Source organism: Pezoporus wallicus, unplaced genomic scaffold (assembly GCF_028554395.1).
Source record: "Pezoporus wallicus isolate ANWC-B61680 ecotype Strahan unplaced genomic scaffold, APGP_CSIRO_Pwel_v1 scaffold_11491, whole genome shotgun sequence".
In the NCBI taxonomy this organism is placed as follows: Eukaryota; Metazoa; Chordata; class Aves; order Psittaciformes; family Psittacidae; genus Pezoporus; species Pezoporus wallicus.
Window position 1 is genome coordinate 11,059,856 of NW_026642649.1, and position 23,264 is coordinate 11,083,119.

Consider the following 23,264-nt stretch of genomic DNA (forward strand, 5'->3'; position numbering starts at 1 on the left):
ATGAAAAGCCTAAACTGGCTGTTGCATACTGCTGGGATTCAGAGCGGGTGCCAACCACTGAAACCTGCACACATCCGGGGAAACTCCTTTGCTAGATGGTTTCTACTTCTAAACACAGTAAAAATACAGCCTGGCAGTGCTGTATTTGTATATAGAATACTTGAACGTATTATACTTTCTAAAGATGCTAGGAAAAAAAAACACTCATTCCTGCTTAATTTTGACAGCCATTTTCTGATTCATCACGATGTCACCCAGTGTTTCCGCTGGCTCTGCAGCAACATACAGTGTTTTCTACCCGCACTGGAGCTGGGCATGCTCTATAAAAACTCTTGGAAGGAAAGCCAGGAATAAGCACAGATATCACACTCCAAACACACTCCTCAGCCAAGCCATCTAGCAAATCGCCCACTGAACATTTTAATACCCCAAAAGAAGTTTATAGGACTTGGACCTAAAAGGAAATAGCCTCCAAAGACAAATGACCCCTCCAAACCAAAAACACCAAGCAACAACACTGCATGATTTCCACTGTCTGCTTCATTCTCCAGGTTGCAGTAACTCAAACAAGCCAGACTTAACACTGAAGGAACCAAAAGAGTAAAAGTCTGCATGTCTTTTTGGTGGAAAAATATCCCCACCACACAAATCTTCTTATCCTTCTTCTAGCCTTTGAAACACACATACCCAACTAAGAAAAACTGTCTGAAACACACCTCAAAATCAAAGCCTACAATGAAAAACACCTCTTCAGCATTGAGCCTACAATAGTCTAAATGATAAAAGAAAATGAGGAAAAAAAAAAGACTAAAAAAACCACAACTAAGATCTTGCTATTGTTGCTGGCCTCCCTAATCTGTGAGTGTCAAGAAGTCAAATACCTGTTCCTCTCCTGCAAAATTGGAATCATTACATTTTCTTATCCCACAAGATACTTGCAAAAACCTTTCTATAAGCAAAAGGCATAGCTGAGCCGAATAAAGGACTTATACTACTAATTAAAGTCCCTTGACAAGCATCACAATTTACACATTTTTTAATGAAGCAGAACTTCAAATCCAGCATCACAGACTACTGTATTAGGAACTGAACCAGAAAGAGCTCCTCCTGCCTTAGTGTACATACCTTTGTCCTTCTTGAAGTCCAAAGCATCTTCCTTGTCTGTCACTATTTCCTTCATGTTGATAATGCTTTGGTGATTAAGCTGTCGAAGAATCTTAATCTCCCGAATAGCTGTTATGGGAAACCCTTCCTTTTCATTATCCAGACGTACTTTCTTTAGTGCTACCATTTCCCCTAAGAGAATACAAACCATTAAGATTAGCAAACAAACTATGTGATTCAGTATTAACTTTGCTCATTTGTTTTTTAAACCCTTCCCATTTGTTACTGTTTCTGAGCAGACTAAACAGTTAACATTTAGATGTTTGCACCAAACACTATGCTGAATGGAAACAGAATTAACTGCTGCTGGGAAACTATCACAAGGAGAAGCATCGCTATAAATGAGAATTTTCAGCTACCTGCTGTAAGGCCTGTTGTCTTCTTCCTGTACACCCCACTCACCTGTGTTCTGATACTCCACATCAAATCTTTCAATAAACCCCCATGTAAAAGCTATTATCACAACAGCCTTAAAGACAGAGGCCTACGTCTGCTCAGAGTTTCTTGTTACTACAATACCATAGGTAGAAAACGCCACATAGTTCAAGATGACGCAGATGACTGAAGACTTACCTAATTATTCCATATACTTTCTAATAGCAGAAGTGTCACTGCCACGTTTACATTAAAGACAAATTTTCCTTATTATTCCACTGCAGGCTGGCCTAGGCTCTGCAAAATGGCAGGAGCATGATCTCCTCATGATGGAGGATATCTAAAGACTGTATGCCAGCTCAACCATTTTGTTCTTGAAAGTTTACTGCTGCATCCTGCAAGTTTACTGACAGCACACGTATCTTTGTTAACTCTAGAAAGGGCTTATTATACACCCATGTATGATATATACACACAATAGGTCACATTTCAGTATGACACAACATCCACTTGCTTTGAAAGCCCACTGCACACCCTGTCATAAGACATCTCAACAGCTTTAATACCACTCTGCACAGGGTTTTAATTTAAGGCTAATGAAAGGTTTGCTTAACTGTATGGAACCATTCAATACAGACAGTAACAACTTCTACTGAAGGCTCAGCAATGATTGCCACACAAACAGCTTGACGCTTGCTAAAGAGGCAATATGGTTATGGTAAGATTAACAACTTAAATATGCAAATAACAAAATCCTAGGCGAGTAGGAAGAAGCTCCTAACAATGATCTGCAATGTTTCCCAAGGTAGAAGTAAAATATGAGATCTGTGACAGTTCAACTAAAGAACTAAAGGTTGCAAACTGAGACAAGCACAGGCGAAGAATGGCAGAGGAATTATAATTACACTGCTCATTCTCCTGGAGATCAGAAAGAAAGAAGTGAGGCTGGTATGTGATCCTATGTGACTCAGCTACTGCTGAAGTAGAAAATTATCCAGCATTCAAAGCATGCACAAATAAGCCAGAAGGGCAAGCAGTCACAGCAAGAACTACTAATTGGACATTAAAAGATCAAGCAACATACAGTACATATGAAGAATCCATTTCAATACATTAGCAGTAATGACAGCATTCGTGCATATCACAGTAGTGATGCTTGCTTATTTTAGCAATAGTTTAACATGAAATTTAAAACCTATGTCGCTGCTGTAGCCATACTGCAAGAAAAACACCCAATATGCAATACTTAAGGACTCTGCTGCACAGAGGCAGCTTCTCTTCCTGTCAGCTAATGACATTTTGAATACAAAGAGGAAAAATGGCTAAATCTCACGCATAGCTTCTTTAACCCTTACATCCCTTCGCAAACTTTGCTGTCATCCTGTCTAGGGTCCCATTTTGTTTCTCTGGAGTATTTACCCTCTTTTCTTCACTAGCTCAATTGTGTACGAAGCACCAAAACTCAAGAAATACTAATTAGAAATTAAGAGCATTCAGCTTGCTTTCAGCCACCGTTTTATGCATAAATAATTCTTTCCAAGGCAGCAAAATGTAACTTCTGAGTTAGACTAATTCTGGATTTAAAACTAACCAAACAAACCAACAACTAAAAACTTTCCAAACATTAGAGGGCAGAATGCCACACAGTTTTACTCAATATAAAAACCAACCCAAAAATATCCTGGTCACTTTAGAACAGCACGATTACATTCACTTTTTCTGGACTTACCTGTGTCTTTATCTCTGGCTTTGTAAACTTGCCCGTAAGTGCCTTCACCAATAATACCAATGATATCAAATTTATCCACACAGCGCTTTCCCCAATCTATTTCTTTTTCTTTTGTTTCACCATGTCGTGGTCCACATATTCTAGAAAACAGCAAACATTTCTAAGAATATAACTAATATATTTAAGGATTGTTTTAACTTCGACAAGACCCTCAACACTAAATATTTAGGAAACATTACTAGGTAACTGGCTTACTACCATTAAGTGGGAATAAAACTTGCAGTTTGATTTCAGCCTCATTAATATTAAAAGTCACTGAAAATCAGAATTATTTGGAAAAGAATATATTTTAGAGAAACTTATCACTTCTACTTCTTGATAGGCTTTATAAAGTCTACTAAAACGTACTTTGGTCTTCTCTTGCTGTGTAACTGAACTGCTGGTTTCTTTTCTTCAGGACTTTTAGATAAGTCAGCACCTCCAGGCAACTCAGGTGGAAGTGGCAAATCTGCAAGCAGATGGCGAAGTTTCTTCTCTGTTTCTTTAACTGACTTCACTGAAAGATTCTCTTGCAAACTATTAAAAAACACACAATTTTACTATCAACTTGAACACAGTAGAATGATATTAACATACAGAAAGGAAAACCTATTGGAATTACTTTTTAAAATACATTCTAGGCTCTTGATGCATCAACATTTGACATTTCTGCTCTTTAACTACCAAAATTCTGCAGGAACTATGAAACCAGACTTTTCTGGTGAAAGCTGAGGTTGGACGACACAGCAAGCCTTACCAGACCAGACTTATTCAGCCACACAAGCTTCTTCGCAAGCTTACAGCCTAGACTGTTAAGAACATTTAGAGCTTGAGCACTGACAGATACCAGAAGTGCAGTGGTAAAGTCTTATTCTGACTTCTCACATAAAAGAGTAGATTACCCTAATCCAGTTCTCTATAAGGTTGGTCTCCAGAGATAGTGAGCGTCACTGTTACAGTAATACTGCAGGGCATTACAAGGCAGTCCACGCCACCTCTTTTACGGGTTACCATCTCTTACGTTTGCTGAAACTCTCCATATTCAACATGTTCCTAGTGATCAGCATGCAAATCACGTGGGAGGAAGAAAAAAAATCAGATGAAGAAATGACTAAACGCTTTTCTGCCACGGGTTACTGATATCTCACCATTTTTTTATCATCAACTATTATTAGTTAACAGATACTGATAGTCAATTCTGTCTTAAGAAAAATCCCCCAAACACATGTACAGCAGAGTATTCCTTTAACAATTACTGTACACAACGATTCTAGAGATGCTCTCCTCAATCTAATGGGAAATTCTGAAAGCATTGTACTTGCTGCAGCATATTCTTTTTTAAACACATGGTGCCATATTACCAGAACTTCCTTTAGTTTGGCTAGATTTGTGCAGCTACAGCATATCCAGCAATTTTAAAGCCACAACCTTCTTTAGACTTGTCTAGTTTCAGCCGTAACAGTTATTTTTCTTCTTCCTAGTAGCCGGTGCAGTGCTGTGTTTTGGTTTTAGTCTGAGAACACCACCGATATTTTAGTGGTTCCTAAGTAACGCTTACCCTGACCAAGGACTTTTCAGTCTCAAGCTACTGCCCGTGAGGAAGGGCACAAGAAGCCAGGAGAGAACAGAGACAGGATACCTGACCCCAACCAGCCAAAGGGGTATTCTGTACCACAGCACATCATGCCCAGTGCATGGAACTGCGGGGGAGTTAACCTAGAAGGCTCAGATCGCTGCTTGGATCGAGCTGGGTATCAGTCAGCAGGTGGTAAACAATTGTATTGTACATCATTTGTGTTTACTGGGTTTTTTTCCCCTTTCCCTTTTAGTTTTATATTCTCTCCCCTTGATATTTCCCTTATTATTCCTGGTGGTAGCAGTAGTGGTTTGTGTTATACCTTAGTTACTGCCCTGTTCCGATCTCAACCCACGGGAGTTACATTCTTTCGACTCTCCTCCCCATCCCTCCAGGAGTGAGCGGCTGCGTGGTTCTGCGTTAGCGGCTGGGCTTAAACCATGACAAGACTTTATATAATTACATAACTGTTTCTCTCCCACAGGACTGTCATATAATATTCGCTCTTTAAATGTCAAACTTCATCACTGCATCAAGAAAACATTCTGCCATGCTTTCAAAGGATATTTTCCAAGATAGCTGCACTAGCTAAACAATACTACTTTACCATCAACATCCTTCTCTGGGAACCTATCTGGAGGTTTTTCTGCAGCTTCTTACCTATTTAGTTTCATATATGAAGCAGGAACTTCTGTAAATGGAAGGATCTTACAATCTTCCATCATGGAGAATGCATATGTTCTCTCTTACATTAACTTTAGTTACCAATCTTTAAATAAATTTAATTTTTTTTTTAAATTTAAATAAAGCAGTCCAGCGTGTTGCACACATCCATGCTTCCCCATGAAAACAGAACACCTGAATGTCTTCCACCACTTCTCAAGCTGCCACTACCTGAATTTAAACAAGTAACCTCAAGGAAGCATATGCTGCTCTCATCACAAATACAATGGTTAACATGCTATACAGAACGAACCACTTTTGCACAGTGCATGGTAAAGAAAACAAATCTTAGATTTTCAAGTTCATACATTTCTATTTCTCTCAAAATATGGACCCAAAACTTTCACAATTAGCGAAAGTACAATATATGAGTGGTTCTGAAACAGATTTTGAAATCGGCACATAAAAACAGACGCAGCCAAAAGCTGCCTTTATTTCAGGACTGTGAAATCACATCACTGACCACCAGAAGAGTCTTCTCTTTTAGCTAACCCACACAGTGGTTCTGAAACACTGTTGTTTCTTTAGGTAGCATATTTGTGGGTTCATCAGGTCCTTGCTGAATTTGGCAACTGACATGACATTATGAACCAGACAGTTGTGCACAGTATCAAGCTTTCTTTGTTGGCACAGTATCTCTGAGCCTAAGGTAAACTCACTTTGCCCTCATCGCCACTAAAAAACATAGACCATTTTTCTTTGAGGACTTAAGCTTTATCACAACTTGTAATCTCAACCATTCCAAGTGTATAAAATGCTACAGGCAAAACTAAGCAAAGCTTACCAGTGCTGACAGAACCATAGCTTAACTGCAGTTTAACTCCTCCGTGCAGTTTAGCTACGCTTAAAACAGGTATCACATTAAAAAACACTAACAATGACAAGCAATTAGCCAGCTTCAAGTTGAAATCTCATTTAATTTTATCGCAATTAACACTGCAATGCCAATCATATATATACTTATTAAACCAGTCAGACCTGTTTTTACCTAAAACAGTAAATCTTGCTCTCAAGTAACAGTGTCAGAAATCCCATTTACCCAGGGAGGATAGCTTTGTCATAACTATAAATGCAGCAGCATATTTGCCATACATATGTGCTTCTGAACAACTGGAATGACATTTGCTAGAGTGCTGAAGGGAAAGAAACACAATTTCTCTTCTACTACTAAAATAAATAAATATATAATACATTGTTAGGTTAGATTTATCTGCCAAGGTTTCCTGTGCATGCTAACATTTAATGTAGCATTAAATTACCAGCAAATACAAGAGAAACATTTACACCTCTAGTTATAACTACTTTTACTAACTAAAGAAACACTACACACTTCTCAAAGAATAAGAAAAGACAGGCTGGTTTCAGATATGGAATACAAAGTGCTTCAAAAAGTTCTGAATTTTGCTTTTAGTTTGTTTTCTTACAAAGACATATCACACAAGCTAGTTATTACTTCAATGTTAAAAAACTTTGGTTTACTTGTTCTAAGAAGTTGCTTTCTTGTATAGATGTGTGAGGCATGTAAGACCATGAGTAAAACCAGAAGTAACTTCCCCTCAACTTGTTCACCAAACAAAACCAGTAAATTACGGCTCATAGTTTTCCAATATAAATCACACCACAGATTCTCCATTAAGACTATGAGGAGACTTAATTTCGTCTAAACTCAAATGGCAGTCAGAATAGACATGAATTTCTTCACTACAGACCGATTTTTACACTTCAAAAGTAAAGTGACACCAATGACAAGTCATGAACCTCACTTCCGCTATACACACTCAAAATGATACCGATCTCTGAGATAAATTATACTAAAATAAGACACAGCTATAAAAACAATTGCCTCACATAGGCAAGAGAATCTTTACTTCAAGCCCCAGCTAATCAAAGAATTCACACAATTAAAGAATTCACATATTGCTACTAAATTCAACTTTCCCAATGTATATGTTTGCACCAAACTTGAAATCCTGATAACTTGAATGCATCCTTCCATTAGTCCCAAAACTATTATGTACCAGCAATTTTTAATCACCTCTCTAGTTACTTTTTATTGAAACATTCCTAACGAAGTCCTTCTCTTTTCAAGAAAGAGTTCAATTATTTTCATTTCCAGATCAAATTCCTTCATTTCACCAAGAGTTTCCATGTTAAACAAGAGCATGTACTACCTAATGCACCAGCCTGATTCAGCAAATAAGTTTATATTCATTGTCCAAGGGAAATAATGAGAACAAACAAACAAACCCAAACAACAGCAATAATGAAAAGGAACAGACAACACCAAAAAGCAATGCCACAACCCACCTATCAGTTTCTTTATCTTCAGGCAGCGTGGGAGGCAAAGGCAAGGGTGGCAGTGTGGAGGTTGGTAGCGTAACAACTCGCTCCTTCTCCTTGGTTACTACACTTGGTGTACTCGGTTTGCTTTTCTCTTTTACAGTGACGGGTGGCTGTTTTACAACAGCTAGTTTATTCTCTTTTACTGCTGTAGGTTTCTGTTTAGTAATTTTGTCTGCAATTAAATTATTTTCCCCTTTTGTTTCAGGAAGCGAGACCTTTGCTTTTGCTTTGTCATTCTTCAAATTCACACTGCTCGTAGGAGAAGGTGTATGCTCAGTTTTTATTTTCTTTAGGTCCTTTACATTGTTCACTTGAGGCGCACTTACTGCAGCATCAGTACTTCCCTTAGTAGGTGTTGAAGTATTAGAAGCTTTTGCACTGGCTTTGGCTGCCTCAGCAGCTCTTGCTTTCTTGTTTTTGTTCAGCTCAGCAGCAAGGCTACTCTTCAGAGTCAATGTACTAGGAGAGATACTTGAATGACGACTTCTGGATCTAGATAATCTGTGTCTGCTACGAGACCTCGAGTGCCTTGATGAATATGGACTTCTACTTCGAGATTTTGCTGATCTCCTGTTTCAAAAGAGTAAAGATTCACCCAGTTAAAATTTAGCCTATCTGCTTTCCCAGTGTATCTGCATTTTTGACAAACTTGTTTTTTAAACCAACCATTATCACCATGCTTCCAGAATAAACAGAAGTCTGTGAAATAGTAAAGACTGTGCATTAATAATCTAGAGTTAGTCGATCAAGATTCTACATCTAAACAGGCTGACAGAAGACGTTAAAACTTTCTTAGACATGGCTTATCCCATTGAAGAACTGCAAAATACAAGTATGCCTATAGGACAGATATATTCCTTTCTCCTCACTACTTATCAGATACATTTCTTACCTTTAAAGAAAATCCGGTCCTATGCAACTTGTGCAAACACCATGAGTATATGCTGTATTTGAGAGAAATTCACCTGGCTACACAATCAGAATTCAACAAAATTAAATTAATGCAACAACATGAGAAGAAAAACCTAAACACAACACAGAAGCAGTACTTGTAGCAGCTACATACACTTCACTTTCACAACCGTCATTAAAATAAGTCGGAATAAAAGACAAAACAACCCTACCCTATACTTGTTATAGCTACCGATAAACAAACATATTCCACAAGCAGGCCTATGCTCTGCCTGCATCAGAATACAGAGACTAATGGACAAAAAAGAAATAAATTAAAGATATCTAAGCCATCTACAAAATCACAGCAGGAAAATAAGGCAGAATGAGGGCGGCTGTGAGGAACCTGAACAGTTAGAAAAACAAACTTTTCTTGTGCCAAAATACCATTTAATACGAATTATTTTTCAAAGATATGCCCTAATTTACCTTGTAGAAGTTTTGGGTGAGTTCTTCATTAAAAAGGAAAAAAAATTAACTGGGGTGAAGGGTGTGGAACAAACACAGTAGCCTAATTCACTGCTACTACACAGAAATGTTATTAAATAAATGAAACGTGGGGGATTTAATCCATTTCATCGTACTAAGAATAGCGAGGGTATTCAACCGATTTGCAAGTATTTTCTTGATTGAAGTGTGACAGAAATCTATTTTGCTTGAGTATATCACTTGAAGAACAGGAAAAAGCATAATCAGGATTAAAAAAAAGTGTATTCAGCAGCTGGACAATGAAGAAAGTATCGAGCAATAGCATAAATAAGACTTCATGGAGACAGAAGAATTTAAAAGTTCAAAAGAGAGCACCTGTATAAGGGAGTCTGCCAAAGCGAAATCAGCCAAACAAAAAGCAGCAGCCAACTACAATCATTATGGTCAGGACTATACACCCCAGTGTCAAATTTTAGTAACAATTAAATTAATTCAGTTTTAATTGTCCACACAAGAAATTACATTTCAAGGCTTCAACTGAAGAAATAATATAGTACAGCATTTCTATTGTGTGCGATATTTACTGATTTCCAAATTCACTGCATTATAAACAGAACTGTCAGTCTTTCTAAAGCAACATAAGAAGTCATTGAGACAAATCAAGATTATGTAGAAGTCACTGAAAGCAACATGTAGGCATGCACGCTGGATATTAACGCCCAAGCTTCGACATTCTATAGGTAAAACTGAAATTGATCCTCATGGCTAAAGACCCTTGAAAGGAAAAAATAAAAATACATCTCAAACCCCATCTGAGGGCAACTCTGAAACTAACACAGTTCAATTCTATGCCAGGAAGTAGGTTTTATAGAGTTTTCTCTAAAATCTACGGAGTTTATAGAGCAGGGTAACAATGACAGATGGCAATAATAAAAACAAGAACAATAATCATCATAGAAATAACAAGTTTTTAATACTTTCAGAAATAAAGGTGCTCTCTAAATTTTCAACACAAATTTCAGGTTTTGGTTCACTTAGGTAGAGAGGTATCAATGTACACATCCATTAAAAAACAAATAAAAACATTATATTGGTTAAAAAAACTCCCTTGAAAACTCACTTCTGTTCCATTATGAATCATAGAATGGTTAGGGTTGGAAAGGACCGATGTTACTTTTCCCATTATTACTTTGGAAATTTAAGTATTAAATAACATAGACTGTTTTCAGAGGCTTAGCCAAACTAGAGTAAAAGTGGAAAAGTAGAAAGTTCCATAATATAAAGTTAAGAGGGGGCAGTTGAAGAAAAAGGAGGGCTGAGACTATCCAGACAATACATACACTTCAGATGCTGGGCTAGAGCTCTCCTCACACCATTCTCTCACCTTCTGAGAGGAATTATTATCTCAGGCAGAGATATACTGTTACAGATCCACAGCAGCTGTACAAGCAGTATAATTATATTTCTCCAGCATCAAGCATAAGATAATAAGCCCCATTAGTCCTAAACTGACTTCTATAAATGGCACATCATTTCTGAGGATGTTGCTGACCTGCCTTGGAAAACATTTGCTTGCACATCTTGTTCCTAGATCAGCTATTTTAAACAGTCACTTCCTCAGTTACCTGCAGAACGTAACCTCCAGGCTGAAGGACCTCACTGCAACCCATACTGAACTTAAAACATGCCCTAATGGTCTAAAAATCAGATATATTTCTTTCATAAGTACAATTACTGGTTTGTTTGGGCTCTGTGGGGCGAGCTGGTTGTTTTGAAAGGTGCCATATATAAAGTAAATAATCTGTGTCACAAATAAATGTGGACCTAATTCCACATACACTTGAAAAGAGAAGTAGCAGCTCAAAACACTGTAGCTGCTGAGACACCATACATCGTAAGGCTGTTTCTGATCCACTTCGGGTCAAAACCAAAAGAGGTTCATTTATATCACTCCTAAGGATGAAATGAGAAAACCTGTTCAAATTAACAACTACTAACGCTCACTTATCAAGTATCATAACGTGGTGAGGAAAAGGCACTTTGGAAAAGCTGGGGCAAAAATAACCTAAATCTTTGTATTCTCTTCAAAAACAAACATGTAAGGAAGTCAAGTGTTGACAGCGGATTGATGTACATATTTTACCAACATCAATCAGGAGACCCTGGGATGTGAACATCGATTTATGCAAGCTCAACAACAAAAAACTCGAACCATTCTCCATCCCAAGTTTCAAACCTCAAATTACAACAGCGTAACTTGGTCATGTCAGAATTGCATCTGTGTGGGAGGCAGCAAATACACATACACACAAATATTTAACTTTCAGTTCCAGTACATACAGCCCTTAACAGCAGATCCAAATGACAGTGGCCTAGTTATGAAATATGTTGACTGAGTATAATCTCTGCACTGGTTTATTTCTTTCAGAAGTTTTTCATTATTTACATTTACGTCAGCAAAAAAAATTATGTTGCATTATATACGGCATGTCTGTGCTAATAATAAACTAGAACTTCCTTTGGCATCTTAAAAGACCTTTGCAAGAATCCCTTTTTGTACCTTGACCACTGAGCTAGACCCAAGAGTTACAGCAAAAATATTTAACACTTTCAAGAGACAAATGCTGAATCTTAAGTAAAAGGCAGTTTTGTCAAGTGCAAGTTATTCAAATTACAATGAGAAAATCTGTTGTTTTCATAAGCATAATGATGTTTTCAAATATTTAACTATTCCTTTCTTTCATCAACAGTAATTCAAAAGTCCCAAGAGAACCTTCCAGACTGGACAAAATTTACGTACAAGTTTTCATCTATTAAAAATGGCACAAACCCAAAACTATGGACATTTACAAGCTTTCCCACAGAAGCATATACAGAATTCAAGATAGGCCAAATATCGCCTTATAGGTAATGAAACCAACCAATTCACTCTGTTCAGAGCTAATGCTCATTTGACATAAAAGATGAAGTCGCAGCAGCGCAGATATGGGCTCACACAATAGCCAGTGTCAGCCACTTCAACAGGACACTGACATTTTACTGGGGCCCTGAAAAAAATACCAGGGAAGACATCTGAAACATACAGTGCTCTCTAAATCTTCCAACAGATTTCTATTTAAACATGTGTGCATGCCTTATCGTACATTTGTCACCACCTATTTTGTCTTCAGATAACAGTTTGTTTTTAACACAGTAAACAGGAACAAAAGAACAGCGGCTCCAACCGTGCAGAACTGCATCACCAACTGCAAACAAATCCAAAACAATCCAAACATTTTTCCCTTCAAGCCTAGAGACATGAGGAAGTGTGCTACATATATATATATAAGGGGCACATCCCAATTTCTCTAGTCAAAATCACCTTTGGTATTTTCTGGTAACATACATGAGGACAGACTACTGAGAAATCACTGCTTCTGCTAAGTTTCCTCCAAGGCTTCTAGACTTTTGTCTGCACACAAAAGTACTTGTAAATGAGGCAGAACCTTTGCCACACTTAGCCACCCAGAGCCTTCTACGAGCACAGAATCAATGAGATTGGAAAACACCTTTAAGATCACCAAGTCCAACCACTGCCCAGCACTACCAAGGCCACCACTAACCCATGTCACTGAGGGCCTCATCTACATGGCGTGTGAGCATTCCCAGGGACAGTGATTCTGCCACTACCCTGGGCAGCTTGTTCCAGTGCCTGAGCACCCCTCGGGAAAGGAGTTGTTCCTCTTCTCTATCTGAACCTCCCCCAGCACAGCTTGAGGCCATTTCCTCCCCCTCCTGGCTCCATCCTCCTGTCAGGCAGGTGTAGAGAGCGATAAGGTCCCCCATGAGCCTTCTCCAGACTAAACCCCCCAGGTCCCTCAGCCTTTTCCCCATCACACTTGTGCTCTAGGCCCTGCACCAGCTCTGTTGTCCTTCTCTGTCCCCTCTCCAGCACCTCAATGTCTCTCTTGTAGTGAGGGGCCTAGAACTGAACACAGGATTCAAGGTGCAGCCTCAACACTGCTGAGTACAGGGCACTTCACACAGGTCGATATTCCTACAGAGGGGATAATTTACATGCTTCATGACATTCATAAAATCACTTCTGAATCATATACATATCTCAGTATGGGTTTATTGTATCTGTAGGACCAGTCTGCATTAGAACTAAGAAAAGCTGCTTTTTTAATTCCTCAGACAGCAACAAAGGAGACTAGGAGCACAACTAGATTAGCTGCAAAGAGCAAATGAAGTAATTACACAATATTATGTGTAGTTACAAAATAAATTGGGGGGGGAAGGGACGGAAGGAGTTGAAGACATTCTCTACAAAGCACATAGAAGAGGCAGATTTCAAGAAAACTGGTCACAAGAAAGCACTAGTAAAGAAGTCACCCTGAAATCAAATCTCAGCACCACTTTTCTCCATTTTTTGGAACAATCAAAAGATTGTGGGTTTTTTTCCCCTCCCTTTAAGAAATAATAACTAAAGGTTGGTTTAGGTATCACAGGTTTTTAATGTTTTTTGCCTAGCATCCTAGAGTTCATAAAACAATCTCTGCTTAATTAATACAATATATCCAATGTATTAAAAACTACTTAAGATATCAAAGTGCGATTAGTTATAAATTTCAAGACTGTTGCAATATTCCTCCTTCTCGCAACATTTTTTTGCACTTACCAATTACCAAACAGTAGATTTATGAATGAGGACTTATTAATTAACAAAACACTACATTCCTAAACACAGAATGAAAGAATTCCAAATAATAACGCTTAAAGGTGCTATATTTTACTATTCTGATACCTAAAAGCAGAGGAAAGAGAATTGACAGTGTTACACATCAGGTCCCCAGGTATACAGGTCTCGTTCAGCTTTACCTGGCTTTTCTTGCCCTGCTATTTTTCTGGGTCCTTCTTTCCCTTTCCAATCCTCCCTTCATTTTAACACACACACAAAAAAAAAGCATTGCATTTTGTTGGCAAATAAGGACAGCCAAGTGTTATCTTCTCATGTTTGTAAACTCAAAACCCTCTTTTCTTCCCAATCACTTCAAGAGTGAACTAAATTTAAGGTGCTAGTAGCCAGCTATGCATCTTACCTAAATGCAAATAGTGTTATATTCAGGATATATCAGAGTCCATGGAGTTGAACAAGGGAACTGATTCTGCAACTTCTTGATAAAACATAGGACAAAGGGACTTATGAGAATAAGAGTAAAAATCCAACAAACAGAAGGAATTTAAACATCCACTGTAGCTCAGCTCTTTCACCAACTACACTGCACTACTAAGCACTGCCATCTTCCCCTGCATGGTAATGACACAGTGTATTTAAAAAGGGAGACCTAAACTTAAATCAACTAGCCTCATTGCAGATCTTCCAAGATATCACTCAGTAGCATAAAAAACACTGTAGTTCATACAGTACAGCTTTTCTGTGTTGTGCTACCAGGCAAACAGATAATTGAAGCCGTAATAGTGCTCACCTGAAACCTTATTACTTAATTTCATTATTTTCTCCAGCCCCTGGTTCAAGGTTGTATTTTAAGCAGCTCTGCAACCAACCTACTCATCTGCTTTGTGCATGAAGACAACATTAACTTTCCTTACTGCTTCAAAACATGAATCTTTAAGAGTCTCCAATACATTCAGCATAGGATACTGAGAAATTCTGAACATGAATTTGATTTGGTTCTTGAATCGACTTTACAACTCAGTATTTTAAAATGAGAACACAACCTACAAAGAAATCAGCCAGCAAAGATTCAGCTCAAATGCGGTGTTCTAAACACATTAAAAAAAATAATAGCTTTTTACATCAAGTCCCTTCCCCCAGTACGGAAAGAAGCAGTGCAACAAGGAAAAGGAAAGGTACATCAACATGGCTGGGCAAAAGGCAAAGTCCACTGTCAAGTAACAAAACTAATCTTCATAAATTCAGAGTATGCACTAGAGCAAGAGCCTCAACAGTCACTGGAAAAATTAGTTACTCCAAACAGTAAAAACCTACAGCCTCCCATTTCAACTTCTGGAAAATACAGTTTTACTAAACAAGATTAGAGAGCTTTACATATTTTCATCAAACACAGCAAAAAAAACTGTTTGAAGATCTCTTACTCCTTTTAAGTCCAAAAGCAGCAGAATTAATGGACTCAAAGGCATTTTTATATCAATGGACCAAACCATGCCTTCTCCATGAAGTAGGCATTTACTACCTGAATATGTATTTTACCATTTTCCCTATGTTTGTTTTGGTTTTGCAAATAAATGATCCATACTTTCGCAGACCCTCACTACTACAAGACTACCTACAGCTAGAGAATGAGATGGCTCTATAGTACCAATAAGAAATTCTGTATTTTTCCTACAAACAACACGCACATACACAGTAGTAGTATGGTAGTAGTGCCCCACCTACTTACTTGTATCTAGGCAGATGGGTAGGTGTATCCAAATTTGGAATAATGTGACTACTCATCTATACAGCTAACTGAATTAAATGTGTGATCACATAACATATGACCTGACTGAAGTTATGAAAAATAGTTCTTCTCTTCCTATTGCCCTACTGCCTTTCCTTATTTTGTCAACCATAGGGTTTTCTCCCCCAACACACTTTTAGTTCTTGTGATTCTTTTAACCCAGTCAGCGTATCAGTAGAGAAATAAATACGTCATACTTCTGGTATTATGGGAGAATTCACATTTCAAAAGTGCATGTGCTACTTCAGAACAGCTGTGTAGCTCTCCACCACAAAATACAGTAACACAAATCCACCAGCAGCAAGTAAAGAACTTCCATCCAACAAATAGAAACAGGTCAAACAATCAGTTTGCCCAAAACACAGACATTTACTACTATTATAATAGAACAGACAATCAGTCTACCATTCAAAGAGAATTTTCCAAGTGTGGAAGGCATATCTGATATCTTTAATCATCACTGAAAGACCAGAGTCAGTCACTACTGCAATTACTCACTGCAATTGCACTGTTGCTGCTGCTTGAGAAAAGCAGGGATTCAAATGAGCAAAGCTGACTTCACATGTTTCTCTTAAACTGTTTACTAGAAGTTTCTCCCTAAGCAGCTCGGGGACCTAGGTGAAATCAGCATCCTGGACGCATGAGCCTCCTAAGCATGCTAGAACACTTTCATCCTCATTTTCTACACCACAAAATACATAGATATTTCATGTAACATTACAGAAGACATACATGAGATGCAGCATGAAAAGAGCAAAAAGACCTGCAGCCTGGAAAGCTCAGTCATGTACAAAGTTCTTACTGTCTTGACAGCATTACAGCTGGATGCATGCCCAGAATTCAGCCTTTAAATCTACGCGATGAAGAAGACAGGTGCTGTAAGAAGCGTATGCCTTCATGAAACTGTAATATTCTACCACGTCTAAGGCCCCTATACCATTATCCAAACAGCACAGCAGAATTTCAGTATACTGAGCACAGTACCAGAGAGTCAAGCAAACAAAAAGGGATTAAGACACAGTTTTCAATGGCTAAAACAATCATATAAACACTTTCCATCTTTGCTTCCCCATCACAATACACATAATACGTAATAGCTTTATGGAAGTAAAGAAACACTAGCTTGCATTTCTTCACACCAAGCAAACAACTGAGCTTATCTGCACACCTTTGGTTTCTTTCATTTTCTGTGAAAATTATGTGTTTACAATGAATGCCACAATAGGACAGACCAACCTTTCTTTCTAAATATAGCAACCTCTCTTTTTCACTCCCATCCCTCTCCAGTGACAATCTGCATTTGTTAACAAAGTAATTTATCTGTAAGCAGTTAAAGACAGGATGCAAATTACAGTTTAACTGGAGGGAGGAAGGAAGGTGTGAAGTCACAAAGCTAACTCCTAGGAGCAGATCTGAAGCTCAGGGAAGATTTACACACTTAGCACAGAGATGTTGCAAAGAAAGGAAACTTAAACTCTCACACTTCAAATCACACGCACACTACCAACACAAAAAAAGAAACACAACACCCCTACAAAACTCTGTTCTGTAACTGTCACCTGAGCAACATATCCTATACCTCCTATTACACCCCTATCAGGCAGCACATAAGAAAGGATCCAAATGAACTGTCAATCTGACCAATACCGCTATTTGTAAGTGCAAACCAAGCTTACATAATTTTGCTTGGCATTATTAATTTTCTTATTCCAGGATATAACTATCTACAAAAAAACAATCTGATTCCCGGAGCGTTTAAGTCATATCATGCACATAATAGTCCGACTGTTCTATTATTGAAGTAATTTTTAAAGGGTATCCTTAACCACTTTGAGCAGTTGACAACATGCTGTTTTTCAGTGCACTCACAGTGTTTTCTGCTTGAAACACTCCATCGTTTACAAAATTATTCCATACAGGCATACCTTAAAACAATCACTACTTTTCCAAAGGCACCTTTGTTTTATCCCTGTGAACTAAGTAGGCCACAGTTTTGTTACTTTGCTCTTTTAAAACAGCAATCAATGCACACCAGGACAGTAGATTACCAACAGCCAGTGAAACACAAGAACGGCTTCAGAATCCTCACCATATACACTGTGGGACACCCCAAATAGTAACCAAAGCAAAGGGCTTGTTATTAACATCAGAGAACAGCTCTCAGACAACACACCAGGTAATGCCTTGGGTAACAACACACTTGTCAAGCAATTCACCTTGACAGATTTGAAACTGAAGTCCAGATGTGAATTTGAGAAAGGCAATAAACAATGAGGCAACAATAAGACTCCAACATGGGAAATACAAATTTTCAGTTATAGATACGTATTAACCAAATGCTTTAAATTTCCAGTAGTTTTGCTGCAAGTTTGAATGTTTAGAAAAGCTTTAATTCCACAACACTGTTTGTATCTGACTAGAGAGACAGCCCTTGTTTCCTCTCCATTTAAGACATAAAGGTCAGCATTGCTGTGACTTTTAAGTTCCCACTACAAGTAAGACAACGATTTGCAAGCACACCTCAAGTATATACATGTACATAACCTTACTGGGAAAAGAGCTGACATATGTTTTCACAGATTGTGTAAAGTGCAGGAGGCAGTTTAACAAAACTTGACACTGATTCTTTTTCCTAGCATAACAGAAAATTCAACTCTTCCTATAGACCTCTAAGAAAAGCACGAAACACTTGTGAGGCAAATTGCCTAGCAGGTTGTTTGCTCTTTAGATTAGTGGGAATTAAAACAAACACAAATATATTTAACATGCTTCCTTTTATACTGGGAAGCAAGATGCATGAAAATGTATCTATGAATCTCCATACTCCGTAAGCAAAGACTTAAAATCTAAATTGGTCCTTCAGGAAACCTGACCTCTGAGAACCATCTTCATTCAATCACCCTCAGCTAAAAATGCCCTCATGCTCTTCAGTATTTAAAAAGCCTTTTTCCTTTTAGGTGGTCTCCCACGGAGAGAAACTAACTGTAGAACTATTACAGGCACCCACATCTCCCTTCCTTGCGGAGACAGGACAGGAAGATCTTTGTACATGTCCTCCCCCACTTCCCCCCACCCCAGCTTTCACGGCAGCAAGAGGAAAGGCTTTTGTTGCTAGACACAAGCCTCTCCAGCGTGCCCTCCAGCCCAACCCCAGCCACGACTCCCCTCCTCCACCAACCCCCATCCCGGTCCTTCCCTCCCTCCCCACCGCCAGGCCCGGACTCACCGGATAACGGGGCTGTAGGGGCTCCGCGACCGACGCCAACTGCTGTAGGGGCTTGGAGACACATCCCCACCGCGTTCGTAGGAGCTGTGCCGGCTGTAGCTGGGGGAGCGGCGGCGGCTGTAGGGGCTTAGAGGCGAGCGGCAGCCCAGCGGGCTGAGCGACTTGCGGCTGCGCTGACTCTGAGAGGAGCGGTGCAAAGGGGGGCTGTCATCCCGCCCGGGGCTGGGGGACGAGCGCTGCCGCCGGTAGGCCCTGGGCTCAGGCTTGTCATCTCGGTAAGCCTTCGGTGGGTCCTTGTAAGCCGAGGGCGGCTCCTTGGCCGCTTTAGTCCGGCTCCGGTGCGCTTTGCTCTCTCGCTCCTTCCTGCTGCTGCCGGGCGAAGAGAGGGAGCCCTTCCTGCGGCCGTCGCTGCCGCCGCCGCTACTGCTCTTGAGTCCCTCCCGGTCCTGGCCCCCGGTGTGATTGTGGCGGCTGCGGGACTTGGAGGAGGACGAGGAGGGCTCAGTCAACCCACGGCCCGCCGACGCCCCCTCCTGCTGCGCCTTCTCCTCCCCCCGCCGGCGGTGCTCCCGGTGCCGCTCCTTGGAGCGGCCGCTGCTGCTGCGGTGCTCCCGGCGAGACCGGCTGCTCCGCTCTGCCTCAGGCCTCTGCCGCTGAGTCCCGCCGCCACCGCCCGTGGACGAGGCCGGGCTTCCCCCGCCGCTGCCCGCGCCGCCGCCGGTCGCGCCGCCACCCACCAGCCCTTCGGACTGGGAGCTCACGTCGTCGTACTCCTCCACCAGCGTGCTCAGCCCCCCGCTACCGCGCCGTTTGTCTGCCTCCTGGGTACCGGCGCCACCGCCGCCGCCGCCACCACCACCTCCGCGGCCCCTCCGCCGCTTGTGCCGGGAGCCCGAGCGCCGCTTGCCCCGCGGTCGCTTCCGCTCCCCCCCGTCCCCGCAGCAGGAGGAGGCGCCGGTGGCCGCCAGGAAGAGCAGGGACTGCGGCGGCAGCGGCGGCTGCAGGAGCGGGGGCTGCAGGAGGGGCGGCTGTAGCAGCGGGAAAAGCAGCGGGTGAGGGGCCGGCGGCGGGGGGGGAGGCTGCGGCTGGGCCACGAAGCGCTTCCGTCTCCGGTGATGCAGCCGCTTCTTGTCGACTGCCGCCTCCACTGCCGAGCTGCTGCCGCCGCCGCTCCCCCAGCCCCGGCTTCCCCCGCTCCCGCCGGCCGCCGCGTCCGAGGTGCTCGGCATCGAGCTCACTCACAGCCGAGGACGAGGACGCGGCCTAGGGAATCCACCACCGCCGCCTCCCTCAGAGCGCTGCCGGCGCCATGGAGACCCGGCGCCGCGCAGACACCCGGGGACACCCGCCGGCCGGCACCGGGGCCTCACTCGTTCCCTCGCTCTCCGGCCGGCCGCCGGCGCCCGGCCCGCCTCGCAGCCTGCCCCGCCGCGCCGCCTCACATGGAGCCGCGCCACCACATGCAGGGTCCCTCAGGTCGCGCACGGGCCTGTGCCGGGGCCGCCGCCGGGGCTGGGGGCAGGCGCTGGCCGGCGCGGCTGCGGAGCGGCGGGACCCTCCCGCTAGACCCGTGCGGCCTCCCGCAACGCGGAAGTGTCTGCTGGCGGCGGCCTCCTCACTTCATCGCGGGCCGCGGCTACCTCGTCCGGCGCCGGGCGGCGCTGCGCGGGAGTCCGGACGCCGGGCGGCCGCCTCCGCCTCCTTCTCCTCCCTCACCCACTCCCCGGCCGGGCGGCGGGGTCAGGCCGTGCCGGGCCGCCTCCGGGCGGGCTGTCCGTAGCGGCGCCCGGCCCTGCGCTGGCTCCGAGCCCGCTTACCCTGCACGGCGGGTCCCACCTGCCCGGTCCCGAGGTGGCCGGCGGGCCGGGAGCGTTGGCGCGCGGGTGACACTGGTGTTTCCGGCGCTTGCGCAAAGCGGCGTTTCCGGCGGCGGTTGGCGTGGCGTGTCTGAGGGGAGCGGAGCGGAGCGGTAACGGCAGCGAGGAGAGAAGCGAAGCCTGGTCGTTCCACAGCGGGCATCGCTGGCTGGCGTGTGCTGCCAGTGTGTGTGCGGGCGCGGCATCTGGGCCGCTGGTAAGGGCCTGGGAAGAGGTCCGTATAGTTAGCAGCCGTTAACCGGTGTGCGCTTTGATAGACTCATAGAATGGGTCGGGCTGGAAGGAACCTTACAGCTCCTCCGGCTCCAACCCCCTGCCACGGGCAGGGACACCTTCCACCAGAGCAGGTTGCTCCAAACCCCGCCCAGACTGGCGTTGAACACTGCCAGAGATGGGGCAGCCACAGCTCTGAGCAGCCTGTGCCTGAAGCCAGAAACTACTGTATTTCGCTGTAGCTCCACGCCTGCCCCTTAACACATCATATCTGTTAGCAGGAAATTCATTCTGCCTTACCATGGAAGGTGTGTTGATGTATTTCCGGTGACTTTTGATTAAAAATGCCGTGGCAGAAGGTAAATGCCCTATAGACACTAAGACAGTGGCAGTAGAATGCACGTTGAAGATTTCCGTCTCCCCCCCCAGTTTTAAGTGTTGCTGTCCTAAGAGATTTATGTGGTTCAGATCAGTGCTAGAAGCTTGAAACCCTGTGAAGTGCCAGGAATTGTCACTGTGGAAAACCTATGAGCAAAGTGCTGTGGTGGACACTATATCAAGTTTGCAGGGCATTTAGTCATTATATGAAGAATCACGAGAGCTGGGGGTTTAAAGATTTACAAAATCAGGTATGTAGGAGTTGTGTCTATACTTGGACACAAAGGTGCAGCACAGGCCACCTGAGAAGACAAAATTCAGCAAAGGAAAGCTATTGAAATTAACTTTGGAGCAAATTGTATTAGAAGAGAAAGATTTATTTCAGCTTCAAACTCGTAGAAAGGCTTCCGCCACACTAAATAAGTAGCACTAAACTCTTAACCAGCTAGACAATATAAATTCCTGTCCGTTTAGCAACTGAAACATGTAATTGAATAACCAAGTTTTAATACCACTTGACAGCAACTCTATTTTCCTCTAGTCAAGCACAAACATGAGCAAATACCCAACTCATGCCACCCCAAACTTAAATGATAGCACATGGTGATAACAGGAATGTTGTATCCCTCCAGAGCCTCAGGTGAAATCATCCAGGGCTGGAACAGAACTACATCAAACAGAAATGCCCATCGTCATGAGAAGTAGTGGATGAAGACATTTCAAACAAAGAGCCAAAGTAATCACCTACTGGCTTGCGTAAGTAGAGTGGGACCGCTAAAATGTCATTTATAAATTTATCATGTTAGTGAAGTTGAGTGAAAGCACAGTATTTGCAACAGTCTGGTGAAGTAAGGCAACTTCGGCAATACATTTATAATTTTCCCTCGAGCTGACTCACGTATAGGTTCTCAGCTCACTGGAATTTACAGCATGATTAAGTGAGATGAGAGAACAGTTAACACATTTCATTTTCAGGGCCCTCAAGTGTCTGGAGTCTGAAAGGGAAGGGAAAAACTCCACATACCCATGGGTGAAGGACAAAATTCAATTTTCTGTGTGATGAAGGGAGTGGATAAATTGCAGGGTTTAGTGATGCATGCAGGAAGATGTAAACAGCTGCAAAGATAAGTTTCTTTCCTGCTACCCAGCTGTTTGCTCATGGCTGTTGTTCGTGATCAGACGCGATGCTACAGACACATTCAAAAATGAGCGTGTGTTGCAGTATGTTCTCTGCAATTCAGAGCAGCAGTAAGAACAGAAATTGTAAGATACTTGAGGAGTACCAAGTTTGCTCAAGTTGCCTTAAGTCCAGTACAGGACTGCAGGTCGAGGAAATATCACTGCAATTCCTTTTGCATAAATATCCACATGAGGTTATGAGCAAGGGTGGGTGAATGCTAAATCCAGTGCTAACTGTGACAAAGCATGTGATAAACCACTCTTACTTTTCCCCACAGCAAGTAGTGTGCTGCTGTCACACAGCCCTGCTATAAGTCCAGGCACATACAGAGTGCTGGTGCAGAAGGCAGCGTAGAAAAGGCTGCAGCCATGTGGTTTTCCCTGGTTTTCTTTAGGTAGGTTCTGCCTATTAACTTGGGGGTGTAAGAACTCTTCCTGCACTAGAACCTGGGAGGAAATGCCTCCTATTCCAAGACATGCTTAACTCTGAACAGTAAAGCATACCCTTGCTTCCTGAAAAAGACATGTTTTTCTTACTGTCGCTCCTGAAACTAACTTCAATTTAGGGTAGTTCAGGTTTCCTTCCAAACTTCTTGAC

The 23,264-nt window shown here is 42.2% G+C and overlaps 1 protein-coding gene across 6 annotated transcripts in view; it reads right to left on the reverse strand.

The window, feature by feature from the left end:
• Positions 1 to 20,903, reverse strand: part of CDK13 (cyclin dependent kinase 13) — a 45,892-nt gene extending 24,989 nt beyond the window's left edge. For all 6 annotated transcript variants that reach the window (XM_057431638.1, XM_057431637.1, XM_057431634.1 and 3 more), the window contains exons 1-5: positions 19,020 to 20,903; positions 7,914 to 8,519; positions 3,677 to 3,844; positions 3,269 to 3,408; positions 1,126 to 1,296 (exon numbers count right to left, since the gene is read on the reverse strand). In XM_057431638.1, the coding sequence (XP_057287621.1) occupies positions 1,126 to 1,296; positions 3,269 to 3,408; positions 3,677 to 3,844; positions 7,914 to 8,519; positions 19,020 to 20,248 (2,314 nt within the window). In that variant the 5' untranslated portion in view covers positions 20,249 to 20,903. The remainder of the gene's footprint in view (positions 1 to 1,125; positions 1,297 to 3,268; positions 3,409 to 3,676; positions 3,845 to 7,913; positions 8,520 to 19,019) is intronic.
• Between the last annotated feature and the right edge of the window lie 2,361 nt (positions 20,904 to 23,264).